Source organism: Rhizophagus irregularis, chromosome 5, assembly GCF_026210795.1.
Source record: "Rhizophagus irregularis chromosome 5, complete sequence".
In the NCBI taxonomy this organism is placed as follows: domain Eukaryota; kingdom Fungi; phylum Glomeromycota; class Glomeromycetes; order Glomerales; family Glomeraceae; genus Rhizophagus; species Rhizophagus irregularis.
This window is the reverse complement of record NC_089433.1, coordinates 3,817,448-3,839,871: the sequence shown is the minus strand read 5'-3', so window position 1 is coordinate 3,839,871 and position 22,424 is coordinate 3,817,448. Positions and strand designations below refer to the sequence as shown.

The 22,424-nt window shown below is 25.8% G+C and overlaps 7 protein-coding genes across 7 annotated transcripts; 5 read left to right on the top strand and 2 right to left on the bottom strand.

Moving 5' to 3' along the window:
* Window positions 1–1,257: 1,257 nt before the first annotated feature.
* On the top strand, window positions 1,258–2,769 carry OCT59_025361 (uncharacterized protein; the record flags this gene model as incomplete). The annotated part of the gene is made up of 6 exons (XM_025324074.2): window positions 1,258–1,329; window positions 1,425–1,503; window positions 1,584–1,598; window positions 1,669–1,796; window positions 1,879–2,246; window positions 2,328–2,769. The coding sequence occupies 6 exons, from the start codon at window positions 1,258–1,260 to the stop codon at window positions 2,767–2,769; spliced, it is 1,104 nt and encodes a 367-aa protein (XP_025188208.2).
* A 253-nt stretch (window positions 2,770–3,022) lies between these two features.
* On the top strand, window positions 3,023–3,346 carry OCT59_025360 (uncharacterized protein; the record flags this gene model as incomplete). The annotated part of the gene is made up of 1 exon (XM_066137982.1): window positions 3,023–3,346. The coding sequence occupies one exon, from the start codon at window positions 3,023–3,025 to the stop codon at window positions 3,344–3,346; it is 324 nt and encodes a 107-aa protein (XP_065992045.1).
* A 671-nt stretch (window positions 3,347–4,017) lies between these two features.
* OCT59_025359 (uncharacterized protein) lies at window positions 4,018–5,509 on the bottom strand (the record flags this gene model as incomplete). Its single annotated transcript, XM_066137979.1, has 4 exons — window positions 4,018–4,274; window positions 4,383–4,711; window positions 4,781–5,185; window positions 5,256–5,509. 4 exons carry the CDS (start codon window positions 5,507–5,509, stop codon window positions 4,018–4,020), a joined length of 1,245 nt encoding a protein of 414 aa, XP_065992044.1.
* A 204-nt stretch (window positions 5,510–5,713) lies between these two features.
* OCT59_025358 (uncharacterized protein) lies at window positions 5,714–7,296 on the top strand (the record flags this gene model as incomplete). The annotated part of the gene is made up of 2 exons (XM_025313139.2): window positions 5,714–5,967; window positions 6,123–7,296. 2 exons carry the CDS (start codon window positions 5,714–5,716, stop codon window positions 7,294–7,296), a joined length of 1,428 nt encoding a protein of 475 aa, XP_025188209.2.
* A 2,833-nt stretch (window positions 7,297–10,129) lies between these two features.
* Window positions 10,130–11,625, bottom strand: OCT59_025357 (uncharacterized protein; the record flags this gene model as incomplete). The annotated part of the gene is made up of 2 exons (XM_066137966.1): window positions 10,130–11,300; window positions 11,372–11,625. 2 exons carry the CDS (start codon window positions 11,623–11,625, stop codon window positions 10,130–10,132), a joined length of 1,425 nt encoding a protein of 474 aa, XP_065992043.1.
* A 2,221-nt stretch (window positions 11,626–13,846) lies between these two features.
* On the top strand, window positions 13,847–15,589 carry OCT59_025356 (uncharacterized protein; the record flags this gene model as incomplete). Its single annotated transcript, XM_025308461.2, has 1 exon — window positions 13,847–15,589. One exon carries the CDS (start codon window positions 13,847–13,849, stop codon window positions 15,281–15,283), a length of 1,437 nt encoding a protein of 478 aa, XP_025188210.1. The 3' UTR covers window positions 15,284–15,589.
* Window positions 15,590–21,247: 5,658 nt separating this feature from the next.
* Window positions 21,248–21,907, top strand: OCT59_025355 (uncharacterized protein; the record flags this gene model as incomplete). The annotated part of the gene is made up of 1 exon (XM_025313140.2): window positions 21,248–21,907. The coding sequence occupies one exon, from the start codon at window positions 21,248–21,250 to the stop codon at window positions 21,905–21,907; it is 660 nt and encodes a 219-aa protein (XP_025188211.2).
* Between the last annotated feature and the right edge of the window lie 517 nt (window positions 21,908–22,424).

Below are 22,424 nucleotides of genomic sequence, written 5' to 3'. Positions count from 1 at the left end.
TCTGAAGACTTATCAAATAAAACTAAGTAATTTCCATTTAGCTAACATGTTATCTGCTGGATGAATACCCAATTCAAAATCATTTGGTCTTTTGTCAGATTCGCCTATATAATTTTCACTATCTAAATGATCTATATAGATTTCAGAATTGACATTATTATACCATCAATATCATCATCAAACAATTAGAAATGACAAAATTATGTCATTTTATCATTTGTCATTTGCAAATGACATTTTTTTTTAAAAAATGATATATAAACTTTATCAAATGTTATTTACCACTTTGAATTTAAAAGAAAACTATATTAAATTTCAAAAACATAAAATATAAGAATAAATCACGCATAAGTATATAATAACATATTATATAATATCAATCGTCATCATTCAAAAATCCATTTTGTTTTTTATGTCTCACGAATATTATACAGAATAACAAAAATGTCTTGTAAACAGATTACCTTTTAAAGAATTAAATAAAATTTAATGTCAGTGAAAGAATTAAATGTTAAATCAATTTAATATCTGGAATAGTACGAATCAATGTTTTACTTGAAAAATGATAATCGTAAATAATTCTTGTTTGTCTCTTCAATTGATTTTTCGGGGTTATTAATACCAGAAACTGACAAAGTAAGATTATTAGTTGATGCAATTTTGAGATTTTTCTTTTTATACAAAATAACAGAAATGTCGTGTAATACCTCATTTCAAAGGGTAGATTACGATAATTCGAAGCATGATATGTAATTAACCTTGTATTATCTGCTCACTGAAAATATATTCCAAATGGCTTGTGAATGATGGACAGGACATTATATAATTTTTAAGTCTGATCTGATCAATAATAATAAAATTCAAGATTTAATCTATTAGAATAATATCGATCTATTTAAAGTTAGATCATTCAAATCTCTATTATTTTCTCGCCAAATAAAAAATGATTAATTAATCAGTTTTTGCATAATATAATACACATTAATCTTATATTTATCGTCATAAATAATTATTAATTTTGTTTGTGTTTTTAGATTTAATTTATGGACATCAAGATCATGTGTTAGGGCGCGTGACTTTTGCAATTGGCTAAATGATTTTCCGTTTGCCGAATAAAATATGTACAAAATACTTACTCGGTATAGAAAATTTTTTTTGATACTTTCCCTTGCTGAATTTATTCTGAATTTATTCTAAAAATGACTAACTATTATTGGATTATAGCTCAACATTCTGGGAAAGTTCTTGAAGTTAAAGATGGCTCTTTTTGTAGTTCTGTTGAAAATTGAAATTATCCAACGTAGTAAGAAATCCGAGCATGATCCCAACGTAATGTTGACATTAGATTTTAATAGAATAATAACGTGTGATTATAGTGTGATTATTGCTTATTAATCGATTGTTTTTATTTTCTCCATGTTTAGGTTGATATGCAACTCTGGTATTTTAATGGTGGATTTATTGTGAATAAAAGACCTGGCTTCGTGCTTGATGTTGTCGGAGGTATGTAACAACGTAATTTAATTAGTGAAATCAAATCTTCTAATTTCTAAATCAAAAAAAAATTTTCTTTGATAATTAAGCGAAATGCCAAACTGGTGAGTTATTTAGTGAATATTATTTTGTTTTCTCTAATTCCACAATTAAAGTATTTTAATTATCATAAAGGTACGAGAATTGTTCAATACCATAAGCATAAGCATGATGAACCTTCTCGCGGTCAAGAATGGGAATACAACTATGAGGACAATTCTTTCTATTTGAAATTTAATCGAAATTTTGTCCTTGATGTCTCGGTATGCTATCTAAATTGCTTTTCTTGATATAATATTAGAGATTATAATAATAATAATTTTTTTTTAACTTGTATTTTTATAGGGGACTAACATCATCCACTTGTGGGATAAGCATGGTGGCAAGAATCAACAATTCATTTTGCAAAAGTGGGATGATGATTCGGCAGTTATTGAAAATGCAGAAATGAACATTATTGATAATTTTAAATTTTCGCCAAAATTATCACAAAATTTCCTTGAAATTTTGGATGATGACGAATATTATGATGTTAATATTGAAGTCGGTGATAACCCCCATGTAAAAACATTTCACGCTCAAACGGTTATTTTAAGTTACCGTTCTCATTACCTACGAAGAAAGTTGTCGACTAATAAAAAAAATAATGATGGGACCTTGTCACGTATTGAACTACCTAATATTTTACCGGAAATTTTTGAAATTATTTTAAAGTAAACCCTAATTGAATTAAGGTGTCGTTACTTTTTTTTTTATCAATATACTATTATATTTATTATATTTCTGTTTTCAAGGTACATTTATGGCAGAAGACTTTCTTTAAAAGAACATGATGCGTCAAATATAATTAAATTATTAGTTGCCGCTAATGAATTAGGTCTTCAGGAGTTAGTTATCCATATTCAATCCTTTTTAATGGAAAACAATTCAAACTGGATGGAACAAAATTTTGATCTGATATGTCGAACAAGTTTTGAAAATGATTCTTTTCTGGATCTTCAGAAGTATTGTAATTGTGTAATATCTAAAATATCTAATGAACCTGACAAGATATTCAAATCGCAAAATTTTACTTCAATTCCGAAAAATCGTTTAATTTCGGTTATTCAGGATGATAATCTTCAAATGGACGAATATCTAGTTTGGGAATATGTACTTAAATGGGGAATTGCTCAAAATTCAGCAGAACTGCCTTCTAACGTTAATGACTATTCAGAAGAAGATTTCAATACTTGAAGAATACCTTTCAGAAATGCATTCCATTTATTAGATCCTTACAGAAAAGTTTTACCAACAGAATTATATGATGATTTATAATTGAGTCTCTTGAATCCTGATAATAAGAAAGGTGAATCAAAATCTCGTATACCAAGAAATATTAACTCAAGTGGTATTGATTCAAATATTATTACCTATCAGCATTCCGAAACAATCTCAAAATGGGTCAATGGATTAGAATTAGAAATTACTGATAAATTAAAGTTACCATATGAATTCAAATTATTATTCCGTGGATCCCGGGATTGAAAAGTTTCATAAATTTTGTGATCTTCAATCTCGTACTGTTACAATTGCTAAAGTGAAAGGTAGTAACGAAATTCTTGGAGGATATAATCCGATCACATGGAAATCTGCTTATAGATATAGTAATACTAAAGATAGTTTTATATTTTCTTTTAATAATAACAGAAGTGAAAATTATATAGTTGATAATCGCCATACTATAGATAATAGATCTTATTATGGTCCATCATTTGGTAATGGAGACCTTATTTTATGGGGATTAGATATTAATACACTTAGTACTAATTAATGTTATGCTTGTAAAAATTCTTATGAAAAACCGATTAGAGAAACTGAGGATAGATTTTACGCTGAGGAATATGAAGTATTTCGACTGATGAATATTTATTCATGAATTTTTTTTACCTTTATTTATTTATTTATTCAAAAATTACTTTTAACTACCAATATTTACACAGAACGTTAGTATTATTTTTTATAAGTTGAGATAATAGTATACTAAACAATAAATTGTAATTAATTGAAAATATAAAATTTAGGTGTTACTAAAACGTTAAAGCAAATGATATTGGAATGATGAAAATGCGGATTATTTTGAATTTTAATTCAGTTCATAATAGCTTTTTGGTTAATGTGTCGCAACGGCTTGACATTTGCTCGTTTATTATTCTAACAACTATTCACATACTGTTTCATATACAGGAGTATCTCTTGGACATGAAATAAATCATCAATGATGCGATGATTTTTAATAAAGAGTCTACTATTTTTGAATGAAAAATCCGGGTGAGATTAATTATTCCGTTATTAATTTGATAGTAATACTCATTATATTAGTACGGTTGAAATAAAAATTTATTTTAAGAAAGAGAAACGTCATATCTTTGTTAATAAGCTTGTATAAAATGAATAATGCAGAAATTTAAAACCCGGTAACATCATCTATCTAATTTAAAACATTTATCTCAAAATTTGAAATACTTCATAATCTTCTATAGAAAATACATTATTAGTATCTCTTATCATTTTATCATAATATTCCTCATCGCAACTAATTGTACTATAATCAGTAGATTCATTGGAAGAATATATATAAATATCACAACCAAATTGTGGCCCATGCTCAGCATCATAAAATACTGCATGATTTGCATCTTGTACACTACTAATAATCGAACCATTAACATCATTATTTTTAAAAGAAAAAATAAAACTTTCTTAAGTTTCAACCCATAAACCAGAAGATTTCCATATTAACGGATTGTATCCCCCGACAATCTCCTCTGTTCCCTCTATTTTAATTAAAATAACAGTATTAGATTTACCATCGCATAATTCATGGAATTTTTTAGGTGTAAATCCATCACGGCTTCCTCTTAATAATAATTTAAATTTGTACGATTCTTTCAAATGTGCAAAATTATTTCTGATATTCATTTTATCAATTTGTCTCAAAATAGTTTTAACAATACTCAAATTAGTAACGATTTTTGAATCAATAATTTTCTCAATTTTAATATTTCTGGGAAGCAAAATGTTTGCATTCGGTTTACTATCGGGATCCATAAAAGAATCTACTATTTCTTCATAAAGTTGTCGGCTAAAGAGTTTTTGATATGGACGAACTTTTTGTGAGAATTCTTTAGATGATAAACTAAAAAATCTAACTAAAGGTAAACAATGTTCTAAGGTATATTCCATTTATTTGAAATCATCATCTGACCAAGTTTTAGGATCTGGAATTAGGGTTTGATTTTGTGCAAGTCCCCATTCTAATACATGTTCCCATACTTCAACCTCTTTCATTTGTAAATCATCCCTTTTAATAAGTGAAATTAAAGATTTTTTAGAAAGTGAGATGAAGTTAAATGATAAAAGTAATTTTTCGGGAGATTGAGCTATTAATTTTGTACAAAATTCTTGTAGCTCTAATAAATTATCAGATTTTGAACTAATTTGTTGAGTAAATTCAAAATTTTGTACTATCCATTCAGACTTATTTTCAATTAAATATTTTTGTAAGTAATTAACTAATTCCTGAAGGTGAAAGTTATCTGCCGAGGTCAAAATTTTAAAAAAGTCTGAAGCGTTATCCACATTCAATGAAAGAATACCACCATAAATATACCTATATTACAAAAATCAAATAAATATTAGAAATAATATATTATCCACGTTTAATTTACTTATTTACTTACTCTAGAAAAATTTGAAATATTTCCGGTGAAATATTTGATAGTTTAATATGAGCTAATACGCTATTGTTGTTCTTTTTATTAGAAGCTACAATTCGTCGTAAATATGGAGAACGGTAACACAAAATATTCATGTGAGCACGGAATATTTTTACGTTAGGATCTTCGCCAACTTCAATTGTAATATCATAGTATTCATCATCTTTTAATAATTCGATATAATTTTGACTTAATTTCGAAAAAAATTGAGTAGACATTTTTGTTTGTTTTAAAATACGGAAGAATGAGGGTATTTAACATTTATAATTAGTTTCAAATATGGTCAAATTAAATATTGATGTACAGCGCCAACCTGCGGCTTGTTTTACCATACTTATATATAATAGGAAATTGTACTATTATGCATAGATATATCTGAATTAATTATAAATATTAGACCTTAAAAAAAAAAAATCAACAAAATGTCTACTCAATTTTTTTCGAAATTAAGTCAAAATTACATTGAATTGTTGGAAGATGATGAATATTATGATATTACTATTGAAGTTGGTGATGATCTTAATGCAAAAATATTTCGTGCTCATATGAATATTCTGTGTTACCGTTCTCCATATTTACGACGAATTTTAACTGTCAATAAAAAGAATAACGATAATAGTTTAACTTTTATTAAAATACCAAATATATCGTCAGATGTCTTTAAAATTATTTTAAGGTGAGTTTATAATTTTATTAAGAATGGCGTCGCTCGGTGACCAACCGATACCGGTCACGAGCCATTGACCGGTTAATGACCGTTACCATCCTTAAATTTCACAGTGATTTTGATATATTACATAATAAATATAATTCTAATGATATCTTGAATAGGTATATTTATGGTGGTATCCTTTCGTTAAATGGGCAAGAAACTTCAGAAATTTTTAAAATTTTACTAGCTGCAGATGAACTACTACTTCAAGAATTAATTAATTATTTGCAAAAATATTTGATTGAAAATAAATCCGAATGGATGGAACAACATTTTGAACTTATTTATCAAACAAGTTTTCAATTTGATTCTTTAATAGAACTTCAACAATTTTGTACAGATTTGATGGTAAAATCTCCAGTAAAAATATTTAAATCACTTGACTTTACTTCAATTTCTGAAAAAGCTTTAGTTCAATTTATCAAAAAAGATGATTTACAAATGAAAGAAATCGAGATTTGGGAGCATTTACTAAAATGGGGTCTTGCACAAAATCCTACACTTAATCCAGATCCTACTACTTGGTCAGATGAAGATTCTAAAACAATGGAAAACACTTTACAACATTGTTTACCTTTAATTAGATTTTTTAGTTTATCATCCAAAGAATTTTTACAAAAAGTTCGTCCTTATAAAAAGCTCTTAAAACGCGAAATTTATGAAAATTTATTAAATTCTCATTTAGATCCCGAAAGTGAACCAACTGATAATATTTTGCTTCCTAGAAATATTAGATTTGATGGGATTATTGATTCAAAAATTACTGATTTAAGTATAGTTTCAATTATTTCAAGGTGGATCAATAAAGTAGATGTTAATAGTAATTTTTCTCATTTAAGAGAACTATATTTACCATACAAATTTCAATTATTAATAAGAGGAAGCCGAGATGGATTCACTCCTAAAAGGTTTCATCAATTATGTGATGGTAAGCCTTATACTGTTACTTTTATGAAAGTAAAAGGAACCGAAGAAATTCTTGGTGGGTACAACCCTTTAAAATGGGAATCTTCTGGTGGTTTAGTTAATACTAAAGATAGTTTTATTTTTTCATTTAAAAATAAAAATGCACAATGTGCAATCATTAGCAATATAGTAAATGAAGATCGTGCTTTGTATTATTGCAAAATAAATGGTCCGGATTTTTGTGATTTTAGTATATGGGCTAGAAATGAGTCTATAGATTATGATAATTTTAGATATAGAAAAAGTAATTATGAAAAAAGAGTAAAAGATATTGATGGAGACTTTATCATAGAAGATTATGAAGTTTTTCAAATCACAAAGAGATAAGCGTGCTTTTATTAATATTGTTAGATTTAAGATGTCAATTGGTTAAAATAAAATTTTTTGATATAATGAATATTTCCATAATAAATTTTTTCGAAAGCTCCACATAAATTCTAATCAAGAAAAATAAATTTTTTTTTTTCACCGAAGATACTATACTCTTCACAATAAAAATCATAGAGCGAATTTTGAATATTTATTATGACTTTTTAAATTTCTAATGTAATATGGTAGTATTATTCTTTTGTTGAATAAGTAGGGCTGCAGATGAGTTTAATTCCAACTTCCAAGAAGTAGTAGATTATTTATAAAAATACTGATATTATACTTTGAATTTTTGCACAAATTTAATGGTTCTAATTTCAACTATCGATGATTTGTATATGAAAGAAATAGAAGTACTAAAATGTGTCTTATATGATATCCTGGTATTTGATTAAAAAATAATAAAAAGTACAACAACATTGTTTACTATCAACCTTCTAAGTAAAGAATCAGCTACCGATATTGTATCAACTATCAACACATCAGAAAAAATAAATTCAATTGGAAATGCAACCTAAATTATTGATTTATGTTTAAAAGTATTGTTTCATCTTATTTCAAATTGAATAGAAAAAATTATTATAACAAAAATGAAATTTTAATTATATAAAAGATATAGTCTCTGGCGAAAATAATGGCGGTGAGAATACCGCTTCTTAATTTGATCATAACTTCATTACTATCCCAATTAGAGTATTGCTTTTTATACTAAATTAAACAGTGGAATGCTCATTTAAAAAACAATGAAAAAAAGTAATTCCAAATACTAACATTATTTTTATTTTATTACCAAAAATATCTCCCATTATAATTAAATTTATTATGAGGGTTTTAACTTTTTTCTTGAGTCAAATTTTTAAGAATTTTCTAATTGAATTGGAAATTTTTTTGCATTTCTGTAAGCAATATATACCTCTTTTATAAAAAATGCCAAAGTTTTAAATATTTTTATTTTAAATGTCAATACTAAAGCTTTATCTTAGAAATACTACCAAAATCGAAATGATGGCCATTTTCACATTATTTTAATTTTCATCAAGAAAATTTTAAAATATGTGTATTTTTGACTTACCAGATAATTTTTTAGGTTATTGACGATCTTATTATTATAATAGAGATGTAAAATAACAACTTTCATAATATTTAAGATGATGTATGAAAATTTGTCTTTCAATAATGAGTTTTTCATGCTCATTTTAAAGCCCAAATCTCAAATCATAATAAAACTTTGGATTATTTTGACAATCCTGAATCCGATAAATCCGGATAGATCCCAGCTCATCTGATATCCGTAATAAAACGGTACACCGTATGGGAGATCATCCGGATTAACGAATTGTAATCCGTATAAAAATTATATAATTGTATGATCAGATCGATTATCAACGTTGCAGTTTTTCCTTAAATCTTAATAACGTCACAAGAAGAATTGATAATCAGATCAGTCAAACCACATTCATATTTATTGAACAATAAATAGAATAGACTCAACGGGAAAAAGTGTGTTAAATAGTTAATTTATAAATATTAATAAGTATATCAGCACATTTATAAATTTTTAAAGATAAAGAATAATAAATACAAAATTAAATGTAAATTCCGCAAAAGGGCTTAACAAAACTTTTTTTTGTTTAAATTGTATGTTTGTATGTTTATATTTCAATTTCAAATAAAAATTATAATGAAATTTTCTAGGATGGATCTGTGAAAGTTTGGATAATCTGTTGAATTTTGGATTCGGATTATCGTCCGGATTCAGCTGAAGCCAACCGGATTGAATCTGGATGGCTTTTTAGACATAGGATCGGATCACTAGTTTTTGAAGCAGTATATTAAGAAGATGGTAATACAAAAAAAGAAAAAAATTTTACAAGCCATTTCTCAATTATTTAGAAAAGAGTAAAATAATTTTCAAAATAGCATAATTATTAATAGCGAGGTTATTGGTGATAATAGCATGCAAAATCAAATTGAAGCATGTGTTTATGCAAATAGAGGTAAAACCAAATATTTATCAAATAATAAAATATTTGTATTTTTGACTCTTCTTCTCAAAAATAAAAAAAAGATTTCATATCTTCATTATAAAATTTATGTGCTATATTAAACGCCATTACTTTTACCAGAGTCTGTACAGATCATGCAGTAAATTTGACTCTTAACACGGCGGTCCAAAGTTTGACAGCGTTTGCTCAAGATTAATCATGCAAAAAAGATGTGTTATTTTGAAAATGTATTTTCAATAAATGATTTTGAAGTATAAGGAGTCTATGAAATATTTTTTTCGCTATTTAAAGAAATCTGTGAATATTCATAGTATACTTTTTACGGATTCATTTTAAGACGCAATTTTAATTTTAATTTATATTATTTAGTTTGAGTCGTACTAATCAGTATTAATATTTATGATAAATGATAGATTATTTCATGTTGTATAATTATTAAAAATGAAGAAAAGGTTAAAGAGTTACAGGATTATTGAAGTGACGAGAGATGAATTGGGACTATCGATTTTATAAATTAGTAATGGATTTTTATTTCTATTTTACGTGAGTTTCGCGATTCAACTCGTTTCTTAATAAGCGATCATCTATCAAAATAATTTTTGAATTTATTAAAAATCTCTTAAAATCACTCTAAGATAAAGAGATACTTTCACCAATATCAGATGAAATAAAAATTTATTTCAAGAAAAAGCAACGTCATTTCATCGCTGTAAAGCATTATAAAATGAATAATGTACAAATTTTAAAACCAAGTAACAACATTTATTTAATTTTAAAACATATATTTATTTCAACATTTGAAATACTTCATAATCTCCTATAAACAAATATTCTTCAGTATCTCTTATCTTTTTTTCATAATATTTTTTTTTATAACAAAGTGTACTATAATCAGTAGATTCAGTGGAAGAATATATATAAATATCATGGCCAAATTGTGGTCCAAATCTAGAATGATACATTACTGCATGTTCTTTATCTTGTACATTACTAATAATTAAATCTTTAACATTATTATTTTTAAAAGAAAAAATAAAACTGTCTTTAGTTTCACCCCGACCACCAGAAGATTTCCATATTATCGGATTGTATCCACCAATAATCTCCTCTGTTCCTTTTATTTTAATAAAAGTAACAGTATTAGGTTTATTGTCACATAATTCATGAAATTTTTTAGGAGTAAATCCATCACGGCTTCCTCTTAGTAATAATTCAAATTTGTATGATTCTTTTAAATGTGCAAAGTTATTTCTGATATCCATTTTATCAATTTGCCTGGAAATAGTTTTAACAATACTCAAATTAGTAACAATTTTTGAATCAATAATTTTCTCAATTTTAATATTTCTAGGAAGTAAAATATTTTCATTCGGTTTACTATCAGGATCCATGAACGAGTCTACTAAGTCTTCATAAAGTTGCCGGTTCAAGAGTTTTTGGTACGGACGAACTTTTTGTGAGAATTCTTTAGATGATAAACTAAAAAATCTAACTAAAGGTAAACAATGTTCTAATGTATTTTCCATGTTTTTGAAATCATCATCTGACCAAGTTTTAGGATCTGGAGTTAGGGTTGGATTCTTTGCAAGTCCCCATTTTAATACGTGTTCCCATACCTCAACCTCTTTCATTTGTAAATCATCCCTTTTAATAAGTGAAATTAAAGAGTTTTCAGAAAGTAATAATGTGAAGTTAAATGACAAAAGTATTTTTTCAGGAGATTGAGCCATCAATTTTGTACAAAATTCTTGAAGGTATAATAAATTATTAGATGTTGAACTAATTTGTTGAGTAAATTCAAAATTTTGTACTATCCACTCTGACTTATTTTCAATTAAAAATTTTTGTAAATAATTAATTAGTTCTTGAAGATGAAGGTTATCTGCGGCGGCCAAAATTTTAAGAAAATCTGAAGTATCATGCTCATTCAACGAAAGAATACCACCATAAATATATCTGTATTACAAAATTTAATAAATATTAGAAATAATATATTATCCACCATAATTCATATTAAATTTACTTACTCTAAAATAATTTGAAATATTTCTGGTGAAATATTTGGTAATTTAATATGAGTTAATACGTTATCGTTGTTCTTTTTATTAGAAGATAAAATTCGTCGTAAATACGGAGAACGGTAACACAAAATATTCATGTGAGCACGAAATATTTTTACGTTAGGATCTTCACCAACTTCAATTGTAATATCATAGTATTCATCATCTTTTAATAATTCAATATAATTTTGACTTAATTTCGAAAAAAATTGAGTAGACATTTTTTTACTTTAAAATACGGAAGAATGAGGATATTTATAATTAGTTCAAATATGGTCAAATTAAATATTGACGGCCAGGCACGCCAACATGCAGCTTGTGTTACGCAGATCAGTTTCGAATAGCGTTATTTTACCTTATTTAAAATTTTATTGGGATGTCAACGGCCTGTCATTGTCAATCATCAGTCGGTCATAACCGGTCAAGAACTTTGACCGACAGATATCGGTCACGGTCATGACCAGATTGACCAGTCATTGTTACCATCCCTAAATTAATATCAAGCATATAATTTTGATAATATTTTGCATAGGTATATTTACGAAAGTATTTTTTCGTTAAATGGGTAAGAAACTTCAGAAAGTTTTTAAATTTTACTAGCTGCAGATGAGCTGTTACTTCAAGAATTAGTTGATTAGTTACAAGAATATTTGATTGAAATCTTTCAGGATGGAGAAAATGGATTGCGTGAAGAACTAAATATACCTAATACTAATAAAGAAGTTAATAATATGGAATTTAATCCTATTGACATAGTTGATGATATTTTAAATACTAGATAATAGTAAATTGTTTACATGCTATCATTTTGAATTTATATCCTTCGTTTATTTACTATTAATAGAAAATTGCATATAGAAAAATGTTAAATAATGCTGTTAATTAAAAGAAGCAGTAATTGTTATTATTTTTAATTAAATATAAATAATAAAAAATATGCCAATTTATTTAATATTTTTATTTGTTTTAATTATTTAGTTATTTTTTTTAATTACGTCATCAAAACTGTATAAAGTTACGTCCATGATGTTACGTCACTTGAGACGCATTACTATTAAAAGTTTGCACCACTAATATAAACTTCAGTACCGTAAGTACCGTAAAAAGACTAAAAAGCATACTATCATTTTAAGACGCAATTAATTTATATTATATAATTTGAGGCGTAATCAGTATTAATATTTATGATAGATTATATAATTACTATAAATTAATAAAAAGGCAAGATTATTAAGGTGGCGAGAGATTGAGTATCATATTTGTTTTTTTATTAAACTATCACACGAAACTTAATATTTAAACGTTCTTTTGTTTGAATTAGGACTATCGATTTTATAAATTAGTAATGGATTTTTTGTTCCTATTTTACGTGAAGTTTTGCAAATGTAGATTTTTATAATTTTGAATGACATATTTGACATGTCTTTCAAAAATATTTTAATAATCACCTCTAACATAAAGGGACAATTTCGCCAATGAAATCAATAAATGAGCGGTTCTGCGGTTGTAATAAAAAATTTATTTCAATGTTAAATCTTTGCTATATATGTATAAAATGAAAAATGTAGAATTTTTAAAACTTAGCAACATCATTATTACATTTATCTCAAAATTTGAAATATTTCATAATCTTCTATAGACAAATGTTCTTCAGTATCTCTTATCTCTCTTATCTTTTTTTCATAAATTTTTTTTCTATAACAAAGTGTACTATAATCAGTAGATATAGGAAACTTCATATAAAAGTTCATGCAGATCATTGCACGGTGAACATGTGGCTCGGTTTACGGAGTATTGATTAAATAGTCCTTTTTAGTAACGTTGTTCAGAAGATATGAATATCGTTAAAATTAATAAAGAAATACGTTTATCTTGCTAAAATTTTCGAAAATAATCTAAATGGAACTAAATTTAGCAAATTAGATAGAGATTGTGACCGTTTGGATTTTGGAATGATTGAAGAATGGACCAGCGGAATTTTTGATTTTCGGAAGTTTATAAAAAAATACAATATATAATGCAAGAAATGGAATAGAAAATATTTAGAATGGATAAATTTACGAATATATAAAACTGAAGAAGTTATTTTCAAAGTCGAGGGCGTCAGGTGACAGCTGACGTGCATCACCTGAATCGCATAATTTTTATTACTTTTAATTCTATAAATAAACTTATATATGTATGTATATTCTCATGATAATTATCCGTCTGTCACAATACATCACAAGGAAATTTAATTTTTCAAGTATGTATATTCGTGATTTTCATCACGAGACGAAACTAAATCACATGATGATTGGCTGCGTAATCGTTACCATTTTAGTCAATTCCATTGTACAACACGCCACAAAACAAATAAAGTAATATTTAAATACATTTTACGTACTTTAAAAGAAATATTCCTTTTTTTTTTTTTTAATAAAAAAAAAAATTGAAAAAAAAATGTCAAAATTAAATAGAGATGTTTTTTATATGATATTTGAAGAATTACAATATGATAAAAAGTCACTTTATTCATGCCTTTTAGCTAATAAAATATTTTGTGAAATTATTATTCCAATTTTATGGAAAAATCCTTGGGATCAATTAAAACCGGAAAATGAGAAATTATTATTAAACGTAATTTTTTCTCACTTATCAAATGAATCAAAAAACGAATTTAAGAATCAAGGAATTAATTTTTTTACAACTTTGGATCAAAAACCTTTATTTGATTACATTAGTTTTTGTAAACACTTAAATTTAAATGTAATTTTTAAAATTATTGATAATGCTTATAATATTTTTAAAAAACATTTAACAATTATTAAAAAAGAATTAATCACTCTTTTTACTAATAGAAATATTAAGTTTACACACATTTATATACCTCAAGCATATAATTGTCAATTACATCTTCTTCCTGGGAATCAACATCTCTTTTCAGGACTAGAATTTCTTAATTGTAGTACTGCCATAAATAAGAATGATCTGTTATGGTTAAAAGAAGTTTGTCAATCTATTAAAGAATTGGATCTAATTATTGAAAAATCTAAAAGTAATCCTACTGAAATTGCCAAATTGATTGAAGGTCAGAAAAAAGTAATTAAAGTCAGTTTTAGGGTAATTAATAAGAAAAATAGTGAATTATATTTTGAAATTCTTGAAAATTCATTGGTTAAACATGCAAATACTATTCAACATTTTCGGACAACTAAACCTCCTGTCACTAAAATTCTTTCATCTTTTGTAAATCTAAAAAGTTTGGAATTGGACAATTACTTTAATGAAAAAGTATTGAATTGTTTAGAAGATTTATCCTTACCTTTATTAGAAAATTTAAAAGCTAGTCGTGTTCCAATTAAAGCTTTAACAGAATTAATTAATAATACAAATGGATATCTTACTGAAGTCAAGATTGATTATGTGGCTCATAATAAGTTCGATAATAAAAAACTTATCCAGGCTATATATCAGAATTGTCCAAATCTTAAATATCTTAAATTAATGTTTAGAAGTGGTGATATTTTTGAATTAGAAAATTTATTAATTAGATGCCAACATTTAAAAGGATTAGTTATAATTATTGACAATGAAGACTTTTTGTCTAATTGGGATAATTTGTTCAAAGTATTAATGAATTCATCACCAATTGGGTTATTCAAATTTAAATTTTGGTTAAATGTTTCTTATACAATTGATTTAGAGTCCTTAAAATTCTTTTTTGATAATTGGAAAGAAAGACCACCTATTTTATTACAAATAATTTCAGTGATAACAAGTGTAAGTTTAGATGGTTTAATTAAAAAGTATATTGCAGAAGGAATAGTTGCAAAATATGATAATAGTTATGTTCATAATTTGAGTGGGAGTTCTCTTGATCATTTTGAATGGATTTAAATATCTTTTAAAAATAATTTCATCTTTTTATTTTGTGTTTACTGAAGTATTGGGTTCAATTTTAAATATAAATAAATGAATGATTATCTCCTAAAAATATAAATACAATGAAATTTTCAATAGTTCCCTTACGTTTATATGTAACCTCTATTTCTCTCATTGATAATCAAAGGTTATAATATAAAAATACTGCTATGTAATAGATCAACTGAAATGGTTGATAATCTTTTTTTTTATATACTGTAAAACGGTAAAAATTTTTATTAAAAAAATAAGATATATAAAAATATTTTTATAACCTGGCTTACACTTTTACACATGAATTAATAAAATGTAATGGGTTTACCTTTAATTTTTTCTTTTTTATTGATTTTTTAGTACATTGTTAACGTTCCTTTTCTCTTAGGAACTTAAATTTGACGAAAAGGTAGGAAGTGTTGTGATTTTTTTACTGTGGGAACGTAACTGACGTTCCTTTGCTCTTCTTTCTTTAATAACATCTTCGGGCTTAAAATTGAACTTAGATGAATTCGGCGAAATGGCAGGTTACAGAGGGTATGCTGTGTTTTTTATTGTGAGCATAACCAACGTTCTTTTTCATTTTTTTTCCTATAGGGATGGCTTTTAGACTTTGATTTTGGCCTTCCCTTGGAATGAAATATTTGGTAGGTTTAGTTGGATGAGTTTGTGGTTGTATAATGCATGAGACAATTATTCTTTTATTTTTAGGCAAAATTCAAGCCAACTTGTGTGGAACTTTAGCCATCATATGATGAATTTTTGGTAAGAAATATTTTTATTTATTAATGTTTTTATATTACAAGTAATTTGTTTTGATAGCGTATCTGTATTTATTCTAATTACATAATCAACTCATAAACTTTGATTCATAAATGTAATTTTCAGATTCTCTTGAAGGTGCCATTTTTTGAATTTGCAAGCTTTTATCTTTGCCAAAGAAACCGTTACACAATTAATATCAAAGATATGTTTTGTTACCAAATGAATACTTGTTTTGTTTTTGTTATCTGTTTGAGAAAATAATACTAGGATTCCTTATATACCGTATATAGGTTACAATACAAATAATTGGTCAAATGTCTTCTCTATTAGTTTGCATGTGAAAAATATGTATTTTTTTAAGGCAATATAAAATTATTTACTAAAGCTTTACAATTTCAAAAGAAGAATTTACTAAATTTTTATGAAAACACAAATTCAATAATATATTTTTATAACTAATTTGATTCACCTTAATATTTTTCATAGACGACTTTCGAGACTGTATGAAACTAAATCATGTTCAAATATTTGAAGTTTCCCGATAATTTTCAATTTGGTTATTACTTGGTTTTAATTTTAAAAGTTTTTGTAATGTAAACCAAAATTAAACCAATCAAATTTAAACCTTCTCATAAATGCATACATATTTTTTTATTTTTAAGTTTTATTGCTGAATTTGATTTGTAACATTTTGTGTGATTATATATTGTACGCTTATGCGCTATTCTTAATATATTTATGCTCATACCTACATAATTCGTACGGTCAAAAAATTGGCAACTTTCTGCCTCGGTTACATCAAAAAGGTTGCTTGTTCTTACTATACTTATGCTTATGCGACAAAAGTAATCAGAATTTTGTGTTATTAGAAATAAAATGAGTTTTATATTAAATTTTCATTGCTATTTATTTTATTCAATAACTCCAAAATCAAAATTAAATTTCTTTATTGATTGGCGTAATTTACAATAGCAGATCATTATTTAATTTAACCATATCTCTGAAACAATTATAAATATTGTCTTTCCACAATTTAAACCTTATTTTTTTTTTAAAAAAAAAAAAATGACTATGCATCAAAAAAAATTTTTTAACAAAATTTTCTTTTTGAAAGCGAAAATGTCAAAGTCGCAAAAGATAACGATAATGATAATGTCGAAGATGAGAATGCAACTAAACTTTTTGTAACTCCTACTTGGGGATAAACGAATATGATGATATTTTTGCAAAGGAGGATAGCTTTAACGTTAACATTGATGATTATGTGAACTTTAATGATGTTGAGGATGTTGATACGGAAGTTGTGAAAGTTGTTGAGGAGGAAGCAAAAAATTGTAAATACCAAAAAAAACTTCCAATTAAATTTAAGAGTTAAAGCCGGATAGTGCATGGACAAGTGAACATGATATTATAGTGGAAAAGTATAGTGATGAGGGGATAATAATTTTGTGGATTGTTTTCAAGTTTCAAATTATTCATTTGAACCTACATGTAAAAACAACTAATTGTACTGCAATCTCATCAAGCCTGTTGTTTCATAATGAAGATTTTCTGTTTTTCTTTATCATCAACACAATCGAGTGGGTGCATTATTGGACCCATGATATAAAATCTTGATTTTATATCTGATAGAATCTAAAAAAAAATTTAGTCTACTTTAAGAGAACAGTATGATCAATTAAAATGGAATATAAGTCAATAAAGTGCTTTATTACTACTTACAACTATTACTTCAACTGTTTACTAATAAAAGTTTAACTGATAAAAGTTCTACTACTTCAAGTATATCTTTATATAATTATAGAGCAAGATGTAAACAAAAAAAAATAAATATTTCAACAAACAAAAATATCTGGACCATCAGCAATGAGGATGAAGTTAATAAGTTATTTTTTTATGCCAATTGCCAGGAAAAATAAAAATCCATTAGATGATGTAGAAAGCTTTTCAGTGATTATCTTATTAAATACTTAGAAAATGCAAAGGTAGTAGAAATACCTAAGAAAATCATATTATAGCAAAAATAAATTCATCAGATCCTGATTTATTATAAAATATGCAACAATAGATTATATTAATGTATTTTCCTAGATTTAGATATGGAAAAAGTAACTTTTACAAAGGAATTTTGTCTGAATATTAGTTGGAAGTGTAGTAAATAAGCATGTTTTTATTTTAAATAAATAAATTTGGTATAGATGATAAAGAACATATTAGTACAAAAGCACTTTTTTATTTGTTATTGTTAACGCAATTTAGAATCCTGAAAGACAAAGCACTGAAGAAGATTATAAGGAACCAGAAAAGAGGACAATGTTATAAATTTATCACTGAAATGGAAAAATCACATTAAAAAATATACTTTTAATATTAATTATAAGAATAAAGATTACACAGTTTGACAAATTGAAGAAATCAAGATTTATTTAAACATCACAAGAATATTTCAAAACTAATAATAATTTTCTATGGAATATTTTATGTAAGGATAAAAATCAAGGTGTAATAGATTGATATATTACAATTGAATCTACATGTAGAATTGTTTAAAGTTGTTGCACATGGTGATGATATGGTAACAATTATGTGGATAAATTAGAAATTGATATATTATCTTTAAGCATAATGCAAGTGTAATAAAATTCTTTCTAAATGGAATGGTATTCTTACAGAAAACTGATTAAGATCATTTATCAAAACAGTTAGTAATTTTAAAGGCATGGAAAAATTCTTAATTTAAATAAAAATTTAAAGTATAGACATTTGGAAGTTGATTGGACTTCTACTTTTCAATGTCTTAATTGTGATATACAGAAAAATGAAACTTCAGTTTCATCCTCAAAAGTTAAAGCGCCAAAGATCCATTTATCAATCTAAATGAAAAAATCATTTCTTGAAATTTAGAAATGACTTTGTGGATTGGATGACAAAACTTTAATCACATGTGGTCATGTGATGAACATCATGACATTATTAAAGATATAGTAAGAGATAGAACTATTAATCATTTGTTGACATGGCTTCTGGAATATAATGACAATATTCAAGATTTTAATTCTGATAATGATGATTATGTAATACCTTTAATATCAGTAAAAAGCTGCCCTATAAAAAAAAATTTCTTTAAAATGTACTTAAAATATACTTATATATTTTTAAAATATATCTAAAATATACTTAACATTTTAAAATATACTTAAAATATACTTAAAATTGCAATTTTAAGTATATTTAAAGTGTAAAATTTTGTACTTAAATTATACTTAAATTATATTTAAATTGCAATTAAGTAAATTTTAAATATAATTTAAGTATAAAATTTCATACTTTAAATATACTTAAAATTGCAATTTTAAGTATATTTTAAGTACATTTAAAAATTTTAAGTACATTTTAGATATATTTTAAAATATATAAGTACATTTTAAGTATATTTTAAAGAATTTTTTTTTTCATAGGGCTGTTAATTTATTAGAAACATATATCAACTATTTTGAATAACAAGATGATGATTTTAATTTTAAACAATTTGCAAATTTTTAAAAAATATTTACTTTAATTAATCTTAATATATGGAAATAGCATATAATCCTAATTTCTTTACATTTATTGACTTAATCAAAGGCATTATTCCACTATCTCTTTCTCAGCTTGTAAACTCAGACTACAAAAAAATAATGCTACTAGTGTTTTAGTGCAAATGGGACAGTTTATTTTTGAAGAAATATTTGCAAAATGTTTAGCTTCCTAGGTGAAAGACTTTGATTGATCTTTGGGTATTACAAAAACAAAAAAATTGCAATTTAAAAATGTTTGTTCCTTTACCTAGTAATAATATTAATAGAACAAATAATAATGATCATCAATATGATGCATTAGATATTATTCATAATTATATATACTTTGGTAAAAATATTATTGAATTTTATACTAATTTGCTTCATAGTGCCAATGTAGATTTTAGTTTTTAGCTTGTATAATTTTATAGGGTTGAATTACTTTCTTCTGCAGGTGGGCTTCAACTTACCAAGCATTAGCTAGTGTATGGGAAGTAGTGAGTTAGTTATGGATTTTAAAATGTAGTTGGTTATGTTTTAAATAGTTTCACTTTTAACTACTTCACCATCGAAGTAGATTTTCTCTTCTTTTAGCTTAGTTTATTTGTTTATTTACTTTTACAATTTTGTTTTGTTTATAAATTTGTGTATATGCTAACTATATGCTAACTATTACTGTTTAATAAAAATAAAAAATAAAAATTATGAGAATAAAGATAAAGCCGAAAAAAATACAACTTTGAATCAATAGTGAAATTCTAATAGGTATCTATATAATATAGAAAATCCCTGGTAAAAAGTCAGACCACTTTATTTATTATCACCAATCATTACTATTTTTTAATGTATCATTACTCTTTAATCCACACAATCCATTGAGCTGCCCTTTATCATGATGCTGTGCAAACTCAAATTTTATATTTAAAAGCAGCCATTATGATCAAGACTTAAGAAAAATCAGTCTAAAAGACTCTAATGTGTTGAAAATTATGATCATCATACCAAGACTATGAAGTATAAATAAACAATATATTTTTTCTCATTGACCATTCGGAAAATTCAGAAAATCGTCGAAAGTTGAATATTATAAAGGGCGGACATAGGTAGAGTTTTTGTGTGGATTTTGTAGTTAACAATAATATTATTACAGAAAGCCGAGTTAACAGTATTCTTTTGTTTAAAAATAAACCATTTCTTAATAAAACACACTACGTTTTTTATTACAAATCTGAAATGTGTCAAATTGATGGCGCAGCCGCAGCACCCATCACATTTGAAAAAGTCATTCTGATTAGTCAAATGTGGTCACTCGTGTGACCTAAAATTACGTAACATTAATTCACCTTTTTTAATAAATATCCTGTCGGAGAATCAAAAATCTAATGAATCATTTTTTTCGTGTATTGATAAATTACTTTTTTTCTATATTATTTGCTGTATTACGTCTCTACAAGTCACCAAAAGTTTAAAAGAATCTATGTCACGATGTATTCAGAAAGTATATATATATGATCTTCCTTCTTTTATTTTATAAACAAACTTAAAGATAATTTCCTGTCACTGTAAACTCTAAAAATTTCCTCGGACATACCCTCGACATATAACGCGACACCATTCCATAATCATGAATGCTCCAAGTACTAACCAAATACAAAATGTATTGAAGAAGAGGATTGAAGTCTTAAAAAACGAAACTTCTGACCTTATGGAAGATATTGAAGGACATATTATTGACGGAAATAGTAATGAATGTTTAAGTAACTTAGGAAAACTAAAGGATACGCTGGAAAACACTTATGAAATGGTGGACAGACTCTCCAACTGTATAGATGAGTTGGAGAGGAAAGTAAATGAACTAGAACAGGAAATTAACAACTTAAAAGATGAAGTAAATAAAACGAAATTTTTTAGTGTCTATAGAATCTGGATAAGAACATTTATGAACGAGGTAATAACGAAGCTAGGAGGTGGAGAAAAATGGCGTCTTGCGGAAAACGGTCTCCAATATCTCAGTAATAATATGGTATTGACAAAGGAGGAAAAAGTATGTGTTGAAAATTTAAAAAAATTATTAGAAGATAAAGACATCGGAATGGATATCAAAGATATAAAGGTATTACAAGAGGCGAGGGAAAGAAGTAACAGTATGTTTCATAAGAATAATCAAAGTCTGAAAGAAGCCGAGATGAAACTACGAGAACCGATTCCTAATGACATCATGATATATAAGCCTCCATTAAAAAAAGCCCTTAAGGCAATTAAAAAATGGCGGCCTGATTCTTAAATTTTATAAAAACATAGTTGTAATATTTTAATTTTTATAAATTAAAATACTTTCTTTTATTTGCGAAACTTCTTTTTTTAAGAAAATTTGATCATAGTATTATGTAATATTACAATACTGTATAAGTAATCCGCAACATGATTATCTCTATATAGTTTTCACGCCTTTACGGCTATACTTTATCAGAACTTAATAGTTGTAACTTCAAGGAATCCTAAATAGCATAGTAAATTAAGCAAATTTTTATATACCGCTAGCAAACTATTTATTTTTATAATATTCATAAAATATATATATATATATAGAAATTTATTAAAATTGTAAAATTTAATAAAAAATTTTCCAATAAATTTTCAATCAATTTTTTATAAAAAAAAGATCTCTAATGAAATTTTTTATTAAGAAAAAAAAATTTCAAGCCAAAATTCTCGATACCCTTATTAAAAAAACTATTTTCAATAAAATTTTCTATTAAGACTTCTAAACAAAATTCTCCATCAAAAAAAACTTTTCAACC